Source organism: Scyliorhinus torazame, chromosome 14 (assembly GCF_047496885.1).
Source record: "Scyliorhinus torazame isolate Kashiwa2021f chromosome 14, sScyTor2.1, whole genome shotgun sequence".
Lineage (NCBI taxonomy): Eukaryota > Metazoa > Chordata > Chondrichthyes > Carcharhiniformes > Scyliorhinidae > Scyliorhinus > Scyliorhinus torazame.
The window spans coordinates 5,063,335-5,082,593 of record NC_092720.1 but is presented as its reverse complement, the minus strand read 5'-3'; the positions used below and the strand labels follow the sequence as shown (position 1 = coordinate 5,082,593).

At 46.2% G+C, this 19,259-nt stretch overlaps 1 protein-coding gene across 3 annotated transcripts in view; it reads right to left on the bottom strand.

Annotated features, from left to right (window-relative positions):
* tp63 (tumor protein p63) overlaps positions 1–19,259 on the bottom strand; it is a 284,904-nt gene that overhangs the window by 115,514 nt on the left and 150,131 nt on the right. For all 3 annotated transcript variants that reach the window (XM_072473636.1, XM_072473638.1, XM_072473637.1), the window contains one exon: positions 14,836–15,087. In XM_072473636.1, coding sequence (XP_072329737.1) covers positions 14,836–15,087 — 252 coding nt within the window. The remainder of the gene's footprint in view (positions 1–14,835; positions 15,088–19,259) is intronic.

Sequence of the window (19,259 nt, the reverse complement as noted above, 5' to 3'; positions counted from 1 at the left end):
TTTTGTGTAATGTGCTTGTTTCACGATAGCGAAGCCTGTCACTGATGCCAGATCAGACTTTCAAACAGCAAGTCCCACGACGCAGTGCTCCAAGCAGCAGGATCTGGAGTATCACAGTATTCTCTGCTCCACTGGTGATCATAAATGTGTGTGTGTGCGAGACAGCGAGTGGAATGTGAAGTGAGCGAGGTTGCAGCATGATGCAAACTGTATTTACACGAGAGGCAGGAGACCGGTTGTGGATTCAGCCTTTCCATTCATGGAAGATCTTTTCTGGGCGAGGCGCAGTGAAATCAGTAACACATTTATAAAATTAAACCATTTCACAGTTTTTATTTTAAACCCAATGGATAAAGTTTGCTTGTCGCCGCCTTCCTCCAATAATTGCAAACTCCTGTGATTCTTCATTACTTTCATAGGAACATGGGACCTACCCCATCCCCCTCCCCTTAATCCTCAACTCCCTTGTCTATAAAAAAAATCAGTCTAACTCTGCCATGAATAATTTTTTAAAAATATTCCTCCAAGGGATGTGGCTATTGCTGGGCCAGCTTTACTGGCCAGCTCCAATTGCCCTTGAACAAAGTACGTGTCTCAGAAGACATTTTAAGAGTCAACCACATTGCTGTGGGTCTGGAGTCACATGTAGGCCAGACCGGGTAAGGACGGCAGATTTCCTTCCCTAAAGGACATTAGTGAACCAGATGGGTTTTTACAACAATCAACAATAGTTTCACTTAGACTTTAATTCCAGATTTTTATTGAATTCAAATTTCACCATCTGCCCTGGTGGGATTCGAACCTGGGTCCCCAGAGCAGTACTCTGGCCCTCTGGATTACTGATCCAGTGACAATACCACTGCGCCACCACCTCCCCTAAATGACCCAGTCTCCACTGCTTTCTGGGTAAGAGAATTACATACACTAACCACCCTCAAATAAAAACTCCTATTCAGAAAACACCACTTATTCTTAAACTATGTTCCCTGGTCCTCGTCTCTCCCACAAGGAGAAACCTTCTCCTGGTATCCAGCCTGTCAAATCCCCTCAGGATCTTTTATGTTTCGATAAGGTCGTCTCTCAGTCTGCGAAACTCCAATGGGTATCGGCACAGTCCAAGCCCCTCAATCCCAGGAATGAGTCCAGTGAACCTTCCGTTTTCAAGTAAGGAGACCACAAACGCACACAGTATTCTAGATGTGCTCTCACCAAGGCACACCTTCCAGTTCCGAAGAGCAGTCATATTGGACTTGATTTCTATCTCCACAGACGCTGCCAGGACGGATAACTTTTTCTGGCACTTGTTAAAAAATCTTAGATCTCCAGCATTTGTGGTATTTTGCTTTTATATTAATGCAGTGAAACATAAGAACATAAGAATTAGGAACAGGAGTAGGCCATCTGGCCCCTCGAGCCTGCTCCGCCATTCAATGAGATCATGGCTGAACTTTGTGGACTCAGCTCCACTCTCCGGCCCGTACACCATATCCCCGAATCCCTTTATTCTTTAGAAAGACATCTATCTTTTTCTTAAAAACGTTTAAAGAAGGAGCCTCAACTGCTTCACTGGGCAAGGAATTCCAGAGATTCACAACCCTTTGGGTGAAGAAGTTCCTCCTACACTCCGTCCTAAATCTACCTCCCCTTATTTTGAGGCTATGCCCCCTAGTTCTGCTTTCCCCGACCAGTGGAAACAACCTGCCCGCATCTATCCTATCTATTCCCTTCCTAATTTTATATGTCTCAATAAGGTCCCCCCGCATCCTTCTAAACTCCAATGAGTACAGTCCCAGTCTACTCAACCTCTCGTCATAATCTAATCCCCTCAACTCTGGGATCAACCTAGTGAATCTCCTCTGCACTCCCTCCAGTGCCAATATGTCCTTTCTCAGGTAAGGAGACCAAAACTGAACACAATACTCCAGATGCGGCCTCACCAACACCCTATACAATTGCAGCATAACCTCCCTAGTCTTAAACTCCATCCCTCTAGCAATGAAAGACAAAACTCGATTAGCCTTCTTAATCACCTGTTGCACCTGCACACCAACTTTTTGCGACTCGTGCACCAGCACACCCAGGTCCCTCTGCACAGCAGCATGTTTTAACATCTTACCGTTTAAATAATAATCCATTCTGCTGTTATTCCTCCCAACATGGATAGCCTCACGCTTGGCAACATTGAATTCCATCTGCCAGACCCTAGCCCATTCACCTAACCTATCCAAATCCTTCTGCAGACTTCCGGTATCCTCTGCACTTTTTGCTTTCCCACTCATCTTAGTGTCGTCTGCAAACTTGACACATTGCACTTGGTCCCCAACTCCAAATCGTCTATGTAAATTGTGAACAACTGCGGGCCCAACACTGATCCTTGAGGGACCCCACTAGTTACAGGTTGCCAGCCAGAGAAACACCCAGTTATCCCCACTCCCTACTTATATTCCATCCTTGCAATAAACAGCAACATCCCATTTCCCATCATTATCACCGGCTGCACCTCCTCTCGACCCAACATCTGGAAAGCAGCAGTGCCTGTAACACTTTGTGGGGTCAAGTGGAAATGGCCTTGGCTCGGAGCATTTTTCACATTGAAAAGAAACCTCACTTTAGTTAGTTACATTGAAAATGGTATTTCTTTCACAATGTGTACTGTTAACTGAGGTCAATTGAACTGATTCTGTAATGAGTTCTGAACGATGTTGTCTTGAAGAACTATTAAGGTTTAATTTTTTTCCGGGTTTGTTTTACCAATTGGCGTATTAAAAGGACGCTGGAGTAAAAAGAAGCAAGAATTACAGAAAGGCACCCAGCTAAATCAAACTCTGTTCAGGTCCAAAAAGGAGATTTGTAAATGCTGACAACGGTCTCCACCCAAAATGTTAGTCTCTCTTCTTTTTCTAAATTCACACAAACCAGCTGTATGTATCCTGCATTGTATATACATATTTTATAGTTTTTAACATATATGTATTTAATTCACTTCCAGGGACAGCACGGTGGTGCAGTGGTTAGCACTGCTGTCTCACACCGCCGAGGACCCGGGTTCGATCCCGGCCCCGGGTCACTGTCCGTGTGGAGTTTGCACATTGTCCCCCGTGTCTGCGTGGTTCTCGTCCCCACAACCCAAAGATGTGTAGGGTAGGTGGACTGGCCACGCTAATTTGCCCCTTAATTGGAAAAAATATATATTTTTGATTCACTTCCAGCTGATTTTCATTTAAGAGCCTTTTAAAAATAATATAATGTAGGCACATTCCAGTGTACTGAGAAAACCACAGAATCACAGGTTCTGTGGTTGATGTTTAGAACCATTTGATCTGGAAAACAAGCCACAACAGGTTTTTGGGCATAAACAAGTTTGTGCCTCATCACATGTTGAACGGGCTGGTAGCAGATGTTCCCTGCATGCTGCATCTTGCTCCTTGCTCAAATATTTGAATGAAAACTATAAAGTCTTGGATCTTGTGGCTTCCTGAGGGAAGATCACTGACACCCAGCACAGCACAATAGTACAACACAGATGTAAACCATTCTTGTCACTGCTTATAGTCAGGTAGTGCAATGCATGCCCAAGCTATTTGTCTTTGAGACTGCAAAGGTGTGTAACCGTGAGCTTCAGGGTCTGTGCAGAAAATTTCAAATCACAGTCCCATGTCTCTCGAGTTAGACACTGACAGAGCTGTGTGTTTGGATTCATCCACCATCAAGGCAAAAGAAACAAAAACTCAATCAGACAAACCAGTCAGCTGCTTGGAACATCAGTGATGCACAGGTCCATGCTGAGCATGGAGCATTATCAAACCCGCTAAGCCTAGCCCCTCTGGGACAACATGGTGGCACAATGGTTTGCACAGCTGTCTCACAGCGCCAGGGACCCGCAATCGATTCCAACCTCGGGTGACTGTGCGGAGTCTGCACGTTCTCCCCGTCTGTGTGTGTGGGCTCCTCCAGGTGCTCCGGTTTCCTCCCACAGTCCAAAAATGAGGTTAGGTGGATTGGCCGTGATAAATTGCGCCTTAGTGTCTAAAGGTTAATTGGGTTGTAGGGTTACGGGGATAGGGCGGGGGATTGGGCATAGGTAGGGTACTCTTTCAGAGGGTTGGTGCAGCCCGATGGGCTGTATGGCCTCCTTCTGCACTGGCACTGTAGATATTCTATGCTTCTAGTCCATGATGAACTCTGGCACAACATTGTGTTTATAGATTTTCCTGAGTTAATTAGTGTCCAAAGACCAGAACATGGCAGCAGATGAAAGGTGAAGAATGGAGGTTCTGAACTATTATATTTTGTCCCTCCCTGTATCTTAATGCTCAAATTACTTTCTAAGCTTTGGTTTATCAGATTTAGCCAACCTGTGCGGCATTTACTTATAGTGCCGTCAGCAGCAACATCCCAAATTACTGTGATAGCAAGCAAAGCAGGAAGAATGGAGTTAACATTCTTCCACCAGTTACCATGTAGTTTAAGTACAAGCTGTCAGAGGCAGATGCTGGCCTGTGCAATACCCAGAATCAGGATCCATGCCCATGTGTCAGAGAATACATTCTTACTTGCTATGTATCACTTGATGTGTAGTGACGTTCGCAGAGTGTTTGCGTGGGCCTTGGCCTAGTCACCACCTTTGATTGTATGAGCAACATCTCTGATAAACCTCTGATTGTGTTTTACAAGAATCCAGAGTGTGGGTACCTCCGCACCTTTTCCCTTTGCGACAACAAAGAAATATAACAGGAGATAAAACTGGCGATGAGGATTTGGGCCTGAGAAAGCTGGCAGCCAGGGCTGAGGCTGGAAAAATTGGTGAAAAAGAAGATTTTGATGGCTAACGTTGGGTCGGCATCAGGGACAATGGAAGATTCTTGGGACCCGACGCACCTGCACACGGACATCGGGCGAAGCACTGCCGTCGATGCCGCCGGTTTAAAAATAAACTTGAACAGCAAGAAGACTGACAGTCAGGGGAAACCTGCTTGCGTTGGAGTGAGTGGGGTCATGGCAGCCGGGAATAGGAATTTCAAAATCTACCAACTCTGCATGGGTCACTAACCAGGGGCAAGGGTCTAACTACCGTTAGACAAGATGGTAAAGATTCCCTCGTTGCTTGTAAAAGGGATTGTTAGTGCAATTCTTCCCTTTAAAAATCGGAAGGGAGGAAGCTTAAAGCCTAGAAGCCAGGTTCTAAAAATGGTGGGAAAAATGGGTGCCATGGATGTGTTTGCTGTGAATTATGAAACATGGAATTCAGATTTTTTTTTTAATTTAGAGTACCCAATTCTTTTTTTTCCAATTAAGGGGAATTTAGGGTGGCCAATCCACCTACCCTGCACATGAATGAATGAAAATCGCTTATTGTCACAAGTAGGCTTCAAATGAAATTACTGTGAAAAGCCCCTAGTCGCCACATTCCGGCGCCTGTTCGGGGAGGCTGGTACGAGAATTGAACCGTGCTGCTGGCCTGCCTTGGTCTACTTTCAAAGCCAGCGATTTAGCCCTGTGCTAAACAGCCCCAGCACCATCTTTGGGTTGTGGGGGTGAAACCCACGCAAACACGGGGACAATGTGCAAATTCCACACAGACAGTCACCGGGATCAAACCCGGGTCCTCAGCGCCAATGAGGCAGCAGTGCTAACCACTGCGGCACCATGCCACCATGTGAAACATGGAATTCAGATGAGGAAAGAATTGCTTTAATAGTAAAATAATAATAATCTTTATTATTGTCACAAGTAGGCTTACATTAACACTGCAATGAAGTTACTGTGTAAAGCCCCTAGTCGCCTCATCCAGCGCCTGTTCGGGTACACCAAGGGAGAATACAGAATGTCCAATTCACCTAACAGGCACGTCTTTCGGGACTTGTGGGAGGAAACCGGAGCACCCGGAGGAAACCCATGCAAACATGGGGAGAACGTGCAGACTCCGCACAGACAGTGACTCAAGCCGGGAATCGAACCCGGGACCCTGGCTCTGTGAAGCAACAGTGCTAACCACACTACGTCCACAAAGTCTAACACAATTAAGGTTGCTTTTGGGATTGTTCAATTATTGTCTTAAATTTGTGCCGAATTTAGCAACATGATTGAAGCCTTTACACATGTTGCTATGTGTCAAACAGGCATGGAACTGGTAAGAATGTGCAAACAATGAAGTGAAAGCTTTACTGATGTCAGAGCTATTGGTTCATTATAATCCAAAACTGAAGTTACAGCTTGCTTGCGATGCCTCACCCTATGGGATTGGTGCTGTTGTCTCGCACATTGTGCTTTCAGGAGAGGATCAATCAATAGCATTTGTTTCACGCACTCTTATCAGCGCGGAATTGAATTATGCTAAGATAGAAAAAGAAGCTTTGAGCATCATTTTCAGTGTAGGAAGGTTCCACCATTTCCTTAATGGGCATCATTTTACTCTTTTGACAAATCATCGACCTTTAACTGCAATCTTTGGGCCGTGTAAAGGTATACCTTCTTTGGCAGCTAGTAGATTGCAAAGACAGTCATTGATATTGACGGCACACACTTACAATATCCAATATCGCAAGTCAGAGCGGCAGACAAATGTCAATGCTTTATCACAATTGCCATTACAAGTCAAGCATGACCCTGAAGAACATTTTGTCCATAAGACATAGGAGCGGAAGTAAGGCCATTCGGCCCATCGGGTCCACTCCGCCATTCAATCATGGCTGATTTCAACTCCATTTACCCGCTCTCTCTCCATAGCCCTTAATTCCTCGAGAAATCAAGAATTTATCAACTTCTGTCTTAAAGACACTCAACGTCCCGGCCTCCACCGCCCTCTGTGGCAATGAATTCCACAGACCCACCACTCTCTGGCTGAAGAAATTTCTCCTCATCTCTGTTCTAAAGTGACTCCCTTTTATTCTAAGGCTGTGCCCCCGGGTCCTAGTCTCCCCTGCTAATGGAAACAACTTCCCTACGTCCACCCTATCTAAGCCATTCATTATCTTGTAAGTTTCTATTAGATCTCCCCTCAACCTCCTAAACTCCAATGAATATAATCCCAGGATCCTCAGATGTTCATCGTATGTTAGGCCTACCATTCCTGGGATCATCCGTGTGAATCTCCGCTGGACCCGCTCCAGTGCCAGTATGTCCTTCCTGAGGTGTGGGGCCCAAAATTGCTCAGTATTCTAAATGGGGCCTAATTAATGCTTTATAAAGCTTCAGAAGTACATCCCTGCTTTTATATTCCAAGCCTCTTGAGATAAATGACAACATTGCATTTGCTTTCTTAATTATGGACTCAACCTGCAAGTTTACCTTTAGAGAATCCTGAACTAGGACTCCCAAGTCCCTTTGCACTTCAGCATTATGAATTTTGTCACCGTTTAGAAAATAGTCCATGCCTCTATTCTTTTTTCCAAAGTGCAAGACCTCGCACTTGCCCACGTTGAATTTCATCAGCCATTTCTTGGACCACTCTCCTAAACTGTCTAAATCTTTCTGCAGCCTCCCCACCTCCTCAATACTACCTGCCCCTCCACCTATCTTAGTATCATCGGCAAACTTAGCCAGAATGCCCCCAGTCCCGTCATCTAGATCGTTAATATATAAAGAGAACAGCTGTGGCCCCAACACTGAACCCTGCGGGACACCACTCGTCACCGGTTGCCATTCCGAAAAAGAACCTTTTATCCCAACTCTCTGCCTTCTGCCTGACAGCCAATCGTCAATCCATGTTAGTACCTTGCCTCGAATACCATGGGCCCTTATTTTACTCAGCAGTCTCCCGTGAGGCACCTTATCAAAGGCCTTTTGGAAGTCAAGATAGACAACATCCATTGGCTCTCCTTGGTCTAACCTATTTGTTATCTCTTCAAAGAACTCTAACAGGTTTGTCAGGCACGACCTCCCCTTACTAAATCCATGCTGACTTGTCCTAATCCGACCCTGCACTTCCAAGAATTTAGAAATCTCATCCTTAACAATGGATTCTAGAATCTTGCCAACAACCGAGGTTAGGCTAATTGGCCTATAATTTTCCATCTTTTTTCTTGTTCCCTTCTTGAACAGGGGGGTTACAACAGCGATTTTCCAATCCTCTGGGACTTTCCCTGACTCCAGTGACTTTTGAAAGATCATAACTAACGCCTCCACTATTTCTTCAGCTATCTCAAAACAAAGAACAAAGAACAAAGAAATGTACAGCACAGGAACAGGCCCTTCGGCCCTCCAAGCCCGTGCCGACCATACTGCCCGACTAAACTACAATCTTCTACACTTCCTGGGTCCGTATCCTTCTATTCCCATCCTATTCATATATTTGTCAAGATGCCCCTTAAATGTCCCTATCGTCCCTGCCTCCACTACCTCCTCCGGTAGTGAGTTCCAGGCACCCACTACCCTCTGCGTAAAAAACTTGCCTCGTACATCTACTCTAAACTTTGCCCCTCTCACCTTAAACCTATGCCCCCTAGTAATTGACCCCTCTACCCTGGGGAAAAGCCTCTGACTATCCACTCTGTCTATGCCCCTCATAATTTTGTATACCTCTATCAGGTCGCCCCTCAACCTCCTTCGTTCCAGTGAGAACAAACCGAGTTTATTCAATCGCTCCTCATAGCTTATGCCCTCCATACCAGGCAACATTCTGGTAAATCTCTTCTGCACCCTCTCTAAAGCCTCCACATCCTTCTGGTAGTGTGGCGACCAGAATTGAACACTATACTCCAAGTGTGGCCTAACTAAGGTTCTATACCTTCTATCCTTCAGAACTCGAGGATGTAGCCCATCTGGGCCCGGAGACTTATCAATTTCTAGACCTCTTAGTTTCTCTAGCACTTTCTCCTTTGTGATGGCTACCATATTCAACTCTGCCCCCTGACTCTCCTGAATTGTTGGGATATTACTCATGTCTTCTACTGTGAAGACTGATGCAAAGTACTTATTTAGTTCCTCCGCTATTTCCTTGTCTCCCATCACAAGATTACCAGCGTCATTTTGGAGCGGTCCAATGTCTACTTTTGCCTCCCGTTTGTTTTTAATGTATTTAAAGAAACTTTTACTGTCATTCCTAATGTTACTGTGTCCTCAATTAATTCCAGAAACTCCTGCCATTGCTGTTCTACTGTCTTTCCCACTCGGCTCTGCTCCCAGTCGATTTTCGTCAGTTCCTCCCTCGTGCCCCTGTAGTTACCTTTATTTAACTGTAACACCTTTACATCTGATTCTACCTTCTTTCTTTCAAATTGCAGACTGAATTCTACCATATTATCACTGTCATATTGTCAATATTTTGTATTTCTCACTCGTGGATAGTGTACCTGTGACTCCACCTCAAGTTCAAAGAACCAATCCAGTGATGGGGAAGATGATGGATTTGGTCCAAAAAGGAACATTCAGTGTAAAACTCCAGACCTCAAGCCCTACATCACACAAAGGATTGAAGTTGACACTGTAGAACGGAGTTCTACAATGGGGAACCAGTGTGATTATCCCTCCCAACATGTGGAGTACAGTCCTTGACAAATGAGGGACACCCTGGTGTGATAGAACATAGAACATAGAACGATACAGCGCAGTACAGGCCCTTCGGCCCACGATGTTGCACCAAAACAAAAGCCATCTAACCTACACGATGAGGATGCAGGAGCTGGCACAGGTATTTGTTGGTGGCCGGGATTAGATGTGAAGAGAAAGTTGGGCAATGTCAATCTTGTACAAAATTAATGAACACTCCACCATTACATCCAGAGAATACACATCGATAATGCTGGTCCACTGGAGGATCACATGTTCTTACAGATTGTGGACGCACACTCAAAATGGATAGATGTGACGATAATTAAGTCAGCGACAACTGAGCCGCCCATTGAGAAATTAGACAAAATATTTGCGAGATTTGGAACACCGGAGCAGATTGTCAGTGTTATTGGTACAGTTTACATCGAAGGAGTTTGAGGATTACTCGAAAGGGAACGGTATACAGCATATATAGTCAGCTCCATATCACCCAGCAACGAATGGTTTTGTGCAATAATTGAAGCATTCTATCAAAGTGTCGAAGGACCGGGGACATTGACAGGAAGAGTAAAATGATTCCTAATGTCTTATCGGAACACTGTCCATCCTGCCGTGCAAAGTTCACCGGATATGCTATTGTTCAAGAGGAAACTACGAACATAGTTTGATTTTGTTAACTCCACCTGATACTTCAGAGATTATTAAATGACAACAACAAGCGCAGATTACTGGGAGGGAAAAAAAATCTCTAAAAAGTATTCAACCAGGGAAAGAGAGAGTCTTAGCTAGGAGTTACACCACCACAAAGCTATGATCCCAGCAAGGACAGGTCCAATATCATACACCATACAGATGGGTGATGAAATAGTTTGGTGATGCCAAGCTGATCAGTTACTTGCTGCACGAAGCAAGTTTTCAGAAATTTCTGAAGAGGAAAATCTGGAGAGCATTATTTTGGAACAGAGACCAGAGACAGTGAAGAGTTCAGATTCTGTTTCTGAGGACGTTTCAGTGTCTAGTGTGATAGATACTGAAATAACTACTCAAGAAATACCATCTCCAGAAAGGAATGAGGACACTTCCAAGGTCTCAAGTAGCCAAGTTCAAGAACACCGAATTCTACCCAAAAGAAACAGATGTGCACCACAGAGACTGTCTCACCGAATTGTATAAATGCACAGATACATTAGAAGGGGGTCTGTTGTATGAATGTTAATTGTTGTCATTGTGAGGGTGTGGTATGTTTCTGGAAATACATTCTTGCTGGTTATTCATCACATGATGTGTAGTAATTCAGCAGAGTGTTTGCGTGGACTTTGGGCAGATCATTATCGTTGATTGTGTGAACAACACCATTAATAAACCTTGCATTGTGTTTTACAAGAATCCAGAGTGTGGGCACATTCATACCTTTTCTCTTTGTGGCAGCAATGAAATATAACAATGACTTTCCAGTCATCGCTCTCTCAGAGAGGTCCCGGCGGGGAGCAAGTTGTTGCTGTCGACTCTCACGTAATCCAACTCCACATAGGCAATTTCAGTTCAATAGAACTACCAGCAAAGGTGAACAGAATGCCTCCTTACTCTATTAAAGCATTAAAATATAACACCTAATCAGTCCTAACAACAAAGTCACAATCACCATTAGTGGGTGGCTCTGCCATGTACAATAAATGAAATCCAGCATTAATGCACGAGCGATGCAAATAGTGCACAATTCATTTCGACCATTCCTGTTCAATGCTGCACTACAGACAGATCCTGGCACAAACAAATATATTTAGCTGTGTGTGACCGGGCATTCTAATCAATAGATCTATCACACAGTGCCTAACTTTTGTACTTGTCAGAGAATGTAAGGAATATCAGGTATCACCTGTTGACACAGAAAAACCACAGGAAAGGAAATCTCACCATTGAGCAATAATCAAAATACAAAGAAGACGCCATTCAGTCCCATTAATCAGAATATTTCAATCTGTGTAATTTAAAGATTCACAGCACAATATAGATCACACTACCCATTGTTCATGTGTTGGTACTAGCTCTTCCACTGAAACAATTGGCCCTAATCCCATTTCCCTGCCTTTTCTTTAGTCATCCATTTCAAATCCTCACCCAATTCCCTTACAAATTAATAATAATTAATAATCTTTTTATTGTCACAAGTAGGCTTACATTAACTCTACAATGAAGTTACTGTGAAAATCCCCTAGTCGCCACATTCCGGCGCCTGTTTGGGTACACGGAGGGAGAATTCAGAATGTCCAATTCACCTAACAGCTCGTCTTTCGGGACTTGAGGGGGGAAACCGGAGCACCCAGAGGAAACCCACACAGACACGGGGAGAACATGCAGACTCCTCACAGACAGTGACCCAAGCCGGGAATCAAACCTGGGACCCTGGCGCTGTGAAGGGTCTAGCCCAGTGCTAACCACTGTGCTACCCTGCCGCCCCAATGTTACCAGTATCTGCCCAATAGCCCCTTATGGTAACATATTCTATGTTACAATAACTTTCTGAGAACATTTCTTCTAACTTCATTCTTCTCGTAAAGAATCTCAGTCTGTGCACCATCCAGTGGGAACATTGCCCACACTTTGAAAATTATATTCAAATTCCCCTCTTCATTCTTTGTTTTGGCGATAAAAGCCCCAGTCTTTCTTCATAATCGTAATATGCCATTTCCATTGGTCAATATTTGAAATGCACAGATGCTACAACAAGACGACAGGTCATTGGCACAACTAACTTGTGTTGGCATTTACACTCTACACAAGCAAACATTCGAATCATGTTTACTCTGTTCCCATATCTTTTCACTCACTTTTCCATTCGCCCATCCAAACTAATCTTGAAAGGTGACAGTTCCTGCCTCAATTAATGCCACAGCCTGAACTCTGTGTAAAGAAGATTTTCCTGCTCCCCCCCCCCCCCCACCGTTTTAAATCTCCTACATAAATATGGGAGGTTTATGGGCCCCCATTCTAGCCCCGCCCCCCCTCCCCCCCCAACCGCTGGAACCAGTCTGCTTCTATCTACTCTTCTCTATCCCTTGATCATTTTAAATACTCCTGTCACCAATACACCACAGACTGTGCCCTTCCAACAAAAGACTCCATTTTTAAATTTGTTGTTGCCCCTTTTGTAGCTCTAATGCCCTTTGCAGTATTACTTCCTTCAAATTGGGAACTAACTTGGACAATTCAGCACTGTCGTCTTTTGTATTCAAATAGCAGTACGGTAGCACAAGTGGCTAGCACTGTGGCTTCACAGCGCCAGGGTCCCAGATTCGATTCCCCGCTCGGTCACTGTCTGTGCGGAGTCTGCATGTTCTCCCCGTGCCTGTGTGGGTTTCCTCCGGGTGCTCCGGTTTCCTCCCACAGTCCAAAGACTTGCAGGTTAGATGGATTGGCCATGCTAAATTGCCCTTAAGTGTCCAAAAAGGTGAGGAGGGGTTATTGGGTTACGGGGATAGGGTGGAAGTGAGGGCTTCATGTAGGTCGGTGCAGACTCAATGGCCGAATGGCCTCCTTCGGCACCAAATGTTCTATGTATCTCTAGATATAGGTCTATCTGCATTGTTAATGGCCTAATTCGCATGTGCTCCCACCTTTAAAGATTTGTGCAATACAATTTAATCTCAAAAGTATCAGGCACAACTGTGTGACACACTGATTTGGTCACATTCTCCACATCTGATCAATTGTACGGAATGGAAATGTTTTCCTATTCTACGGATTTCTTATAACATCTGGGAATGCATCACGGGGGACATTTTCTTTGCCGTTCCGAGCTCACAGCTGTAATTATGAAGCAGACACATTACGGTGGGTGCTTCTGAACAGAAAGGAAAAATATTGGGGTACGTCTCCCAGTCCCACCCACCGCAGGAATCGTCATGGAGGCGACGGGATGGACCATTTGAAGGGCCGCTGACCTAGGGTGGATGCGATGGGAAAATCCCACACTTTGACATGAGTCAAGTATGGACGAAATCACAGTGAGGAAACAAAGTGAAGTCGAAAAGGATGGTTCAATTCAACAAGGTTTCAATACTCAGATACGTAAGGAGGCCTTTGCACTTTCAAATATTTAACCCTGACCCCCACATCACTCATTCCCAACCGCAAGAAAATCTTCCCCTATTCGCCATCAACACACTCAATTATTTCAAAAACCTCTTAAATCTCCTCTTCTCCATCTCAGCTCCAGTGTGAATAGTGACAGTAAGCTGTCTCTCATTACTGTAACCTCCCATTACTGCATCACCCTGATCAATCTGTACATGTCCACCTTCTATTCGTTTTAATACTTTTTAGACAATGGGGCCCAAATCACATACTGTCCCCGAACTGTGATTTAATCTTTTATAATTTGGTCAGAATCCATCATCGGCCAGAAGCATTAACCCTTGGTGCTCTGTCCACAGGTCCTGACACACCTGCTAAGTATCTCCAGCATTTTCTATTTTTATTTCAGATATCCAGTATCTGCAGAATTTTACTTTGGTTTTGTACAAATTAAACATTCCTTCTTTATCGTGAATTCTACGTTTCTTTTTACAAAAGCCAAAACTTTGTATTATTTATGGTTTTAGCTAACGGCGCTCATGCTTTCTGGGAATGATGTATCGGAGCCTCTGGATTTCTCATCAGCCGCTTCCTATTGAGTCGTTAACCTTATTCAAAAATATATTTCACACAATTGCATCTGTTTTATTTGCCCATTGAGCTAATTATGCCAAACCTCACAACTGTGAATGATGATGGTGCAGTGTTGATGTGAGCCTACTTGTGACACCAATAAATATTATTATCAAGTTAAAATGGAGATAAACCTCCACTCTTTGAAGGAAAGGGAAGAGAGAACTACCCATCTCCACTTTCTACCCACCCCTCGCTCGCCACTGCACCTAATCCCTTCACTTGCCCCACCTCTCTCTCCCCTCCCTCTCCAGCCCCTTCCCTCTCACTCCTTGACCCCAACCCGTCGCCTCCTCGCTCTCTGTCCCACCATCTTTCTCCTCGCTTTGTCCCCACCCTCCCACTCCTCTTGCTTTCTGCCCCCACACCCTTTCCCAACCCATTTCTCGCCTCACACTCGCCCCAGTCCCCTCAGTCCTGCAACTCTCTCCCAACTCACACCCTGCTGCTTCCCTCGCTGTTTATATTTTAAATGGATTGCACAGTATTCTTAAGGCAAAATCTAGACTATTAACTGGAACTGCGTGACATTTTTCTGACCAGACTGCTGGGCTTGTTCTACGAGAGCAGTAACACACATTTCAATAATCATTGAGAACACTCTGCATTTTAAGGTCAATGTTGCTCGAGGTAACTTACTGTCCACGTAGCAGACTTGGCTGTGCTGGACTGCTGGAATGACACGTCAAAGCCATGTGGTCCCGGATAATCTGTATTTGAGGGGATGGCTGGTGACGGAGAGAGGGTTTCAAAGGTGGAGCTGGGCTGAGCGTATGGCGAAGGTGCTGTGACGTTAGGGGTGTGATCGTTGTTGTAAGGGCTGGTGGAGGAAGCTCCATTCTGTATCTGCTGCTCCATACTGTTAAGGAGCCCCAGGTTTGTGTACTGGGGCTAAAGGGAAGAGGGGGAGGGGGAGAGAGAGAGAGAGAGAGATGAAAATAAAGTTAGCAGCATTGACAACAGTGAAATTCAAACATTACAGGTGCTGAACAACTGCCGACCTTCACATAACATAACTTGTTATTTCACTAAAACTGAAAAGTTTTTGCAATGTTTAAAATGAATCACCTAATGCATCACTGTTGAATCATATTAGAGGGCTTCAAATTTTACTTATTGAATTGACAGACCCACTTGACGATTTGAAATTACATTCAGCTGTGTATCACTGCAATGCACAGAATGACTGTGTTAAGCAACTCTTCCAATAGTTACACCGATCATAATTTCTATCCTATAGCTTTCAATCACAAATATATTTAATTACATGCTTGCTGAAAAAGGATTACCTCGACTCAGTTTTACAGCACAGAATCAGGCCTTTTGGCCCACCATGTCTATGCTGTACATCAAATACCAATCTGTATTAATCCCATTTACCAGCACTTGGTCCATAGCCTGCTATACCTTGCCGTGCTCATCCAGATGCTTCTTAAACGTTGAGAGTTCCTACCTCCACCACCTCTCACGCAGCACGTTCCATATTTCCACCACCCTCTCGGTAAACAAATGTTTCCCCAGGTCCCCCTCTAAACCACTTACTCCTCACCTTAAACCTGTGCAATCTGGTCTTAGACACCCGATCAATCCCTGCCTTTACAACTGTTATTAATCCTGCCCCATAGAATTTGTTTTCCAATAATTTCTCTACCACTGGCGTTAGACTAACTGACCTGTAATTACCTGGCTTATCCTGCTACCCTCCTTGAATAATGATACCGCATCAGCTATCCTCCAGTCATCTGACATTTTACCCGTGGCCAGCAAAGATTTAAATTTCTCCATCAGAGCCCCAGCAATCTCCTCCCTTGCCTCCCATAGCAGCCTAGGATACACCTCATTGGGCCCTGGGGATTTATGCACCTTTATGTTCGATAAAACATCTAATACCACATCCTTATTAATCTTGACATGCTCTAAAGCTTCACCGTCCCAACTGAAATCTCCAGCAACCATGTCTTTCTCCTCAGTGAATACAGATGAAAAATATTAATTTCAGACCTTGCCCATGTTCTCTGGCTCTACGCAGATTCCCCCTTTGGTCCCTAATAGGCCCCACTCTGTCCCTGGTCATTCTCTTGCTCTTAATATACTGATAAAATGTCTGGGGGGGGCGGTTTCCCGAATCCTATCTGCGAATGATATTTTGTGGCCCCTCTTTGCCCTCCTAATTTCATTTTTAAGCACCCGCCCCCACACTCTGTACTCCTGAAGGACCTCCCCGTTTTCAGTGCTCTATACCCACCATATGCTTCTTTCAAACACTCAATATCCCTGGACTTGCCATCCTTGCCCTTCACTCAGAGGAACACGTTGGTCCTGAACTCTCTCTCTCTCAGTTTTAAACGACTCCCACTTTCCAAATGTTGTTTTACCTGCAAGCAGCTGCTCCCAGTCTACGTTTGCCAGGTCCTGTCTAATGATATTGAAATCGACCTTCCCCTAATTCAGACACTTGGACTATCCTTATCCCTTTCCGTAATGACTTTGAAACTTGCGGAATTATTGTCCCTATCGCCAAAATGCTCACCCACTGACACTCGATCACTTGCCCGGCCTCATTTCCTAGGATTGGGTCCAGCACTGCCCCATCGTACTGGTGCAAATCAGCCATCTTCTAATTGGAGGGAAGAACACTCTTAAAGGACTGAATGGTGTTGACCTACTACTAATGTTCCTACTTCTAATGTTCCGTTAAAATTCTACCTGCCACCCTTTTCCCTACACCATAGAAAAAAACAAATCCATTCTCTATATAAATGCTGAATAAGAATGCTTTCATTCCATTTCCTCACTCGCCCAACCCTCTCCCCACCCCCCTTGCAGAGGCATACTCTTTCCCATGTCCGCAGGAGGCCCAATGTTCAGCCCACAGTCTCCCCCAACCTGAGACACACTGCACCCTGCATCGCCTTTTCCTCCTCTCCCAGCAGGAGACATATTTCTATTTGCATCCTCCTCCCACTCCTGCCCTAACCCAGTGGGGGAAACAGTTCATCTTCTCACCGACAGCAGCAAACACACAGAGCACCCCCAGCACTGCAACCCCACCATCACACAGCAGGAGACAGACTACTTCCTGTCCTTTCCCCACTCCTCCAAGCCCACGGGAGATGTAGAGTCTCTTCATTCCCCCAACAGAAGAGACACTGCTCCTGCCACACCACACTACACCCAAGCCCATTGAAACACTGCCCCCTCCCAGCTTCGCAATCACAGGCAAGTACCCCCATATCTGAGCGCTCCATCCCCCATCCCCCCGGAGACACACTGCTTCACAAAATGCTCCTGAACAGCAGGATTGATGCTACTGAGTTCTTTGCTAGACCATTTGAGGGGGAAGTTAAGATTCCATCATTTGGGGTTGAGACTGGAGTCACATGCTTGCCCAGGGTGTGTAAGAAAGGCAGGTGTTTCCCCTTAAAAGGAACATTAGTTGGGTTTTTAACCACAGTCAAAAGCAACATAATCACTTTTCACCCAAACTTCAAGTTCTTAAACTGCCATGAAGATTTGAACTTTGTAATCCGCAAAGCCCCCTCAGACAGCGTCCACTCCGCACCCACCCACCCCGACAGTGTCTCCATCATCCCCTGTTCCACCTCTAACCGCCGCAGGTACTGCAGGAAATCTGTTTAATCTCAAAGCTAATCTTGCGTGTTATACTATTGAATTGCAGAGATAGGTGACTTCACCACATAGCTCTAATATAATTGGTTTATTCATGGTCCCTGGTGACTCAGGAAATGAATATGCCAACGGAGGTGCAGAAATCTGTTTGGCAATTACAGCGTTCTTCAGATGACAACTCGATCAGACACTGTCTCAGTGCAGGGTGGCACAGTGGTTAGCACTGCTGCCTCACGGTGCCAGGTACCCGAGGTGGTGCAGTGGTTAGCCCTGCGGCCTCACGGTGCCAGGTACCCGAGGTGGTGCAGTGGTTAGCCCTGCTGCCTCACGGTGCCAGGTACCCGAGCTGGCACAGTGGTTAGCACTGCTGCCTCACGGTGCCAGGTACCCGAGGTCGTGCAGTGGTTAGCCCTGCGGCCTCACGGTGCCAGGTACCCGAGGTGGTGCAGTGGTTAGCCCTGCTGCCTCACGGTGCCAGGGACCTGGGGTGGCACAGTGGTTAGCCCTGCTGCCTCACGGTGCCAGGTACCCGAGGTGGTGCAGTGGTTAGCCCTGCTGCCTCACGGTGCCAGGTACCCGAGGTGGCACAGTGGTTAGCCCTGCTGCCTCACGGTGCCAGGTACCCGAGCTGGCACAGTGGTTAGCACTGCTGCCTCACGGTGCCAGGTACCCGAGGTGGTGCAGTGGTTAGCCCTGCGGCCTCACGGTGCCAGGTACCCGAGGTGGTGCAGTGGTTAGCCCTGCTGCCTCACGGTGCCAGGGACCTGGGGTGGCACAGTGGTTAGCCCTGCTGCCTCACGGTACCAGGTACCCGAGGTGGTGCAGTGGTTAGCCCTGCTGCCTCACGGTGCCAGGTACCCGAGGTGGCACAGTGGTTAGCCCTGCTGCCTCACGGTGCCAGGTACCCGAGGTGGTGCAGTGGTTAGCCCTGCTGCCTCACGGTGCCAGGTACCCGAGGTGGTGCAGTGGTTAGCACTGCTGCCTCACGGTGCCAGGGACCCAGGTGGTGCAGTGGTTAGCAATGCTGCCTCACGGTGCCAGGGATCCGGGTGGCAGCTGTGGTTAGCACTGCTGCCTCACGGTGCCAGGGACCTGGGTGGCAGTTTGTGGTTAGCACTGCTGCCTCACGGTGCCAGGTACCCGAGGTGGTGCAGTGGTTAGCACTGCTGCCTCATGGTGCCAGGGACCTGGGGTGGCACAGTGGTTAGCACTGCTGCCTCACAGTGCCAGGGACCCGGGTGGCAGCTGTGGTTAGCAATGCTGCCTCACGGTGCCAGGGACCTGGGGTGGCACAGTGGTTAGCACTGCTGCCTCACGGTGCCAGGGACCCAGGTGGTGCAGTGGTTAGCACTGCTGCCTCACGGTGCCAGGGACCTGGGTGGCAGCTGTGGTTAGCACTGCTGCCTCACGGTGCCAGGTACCCGAGGTGGTGC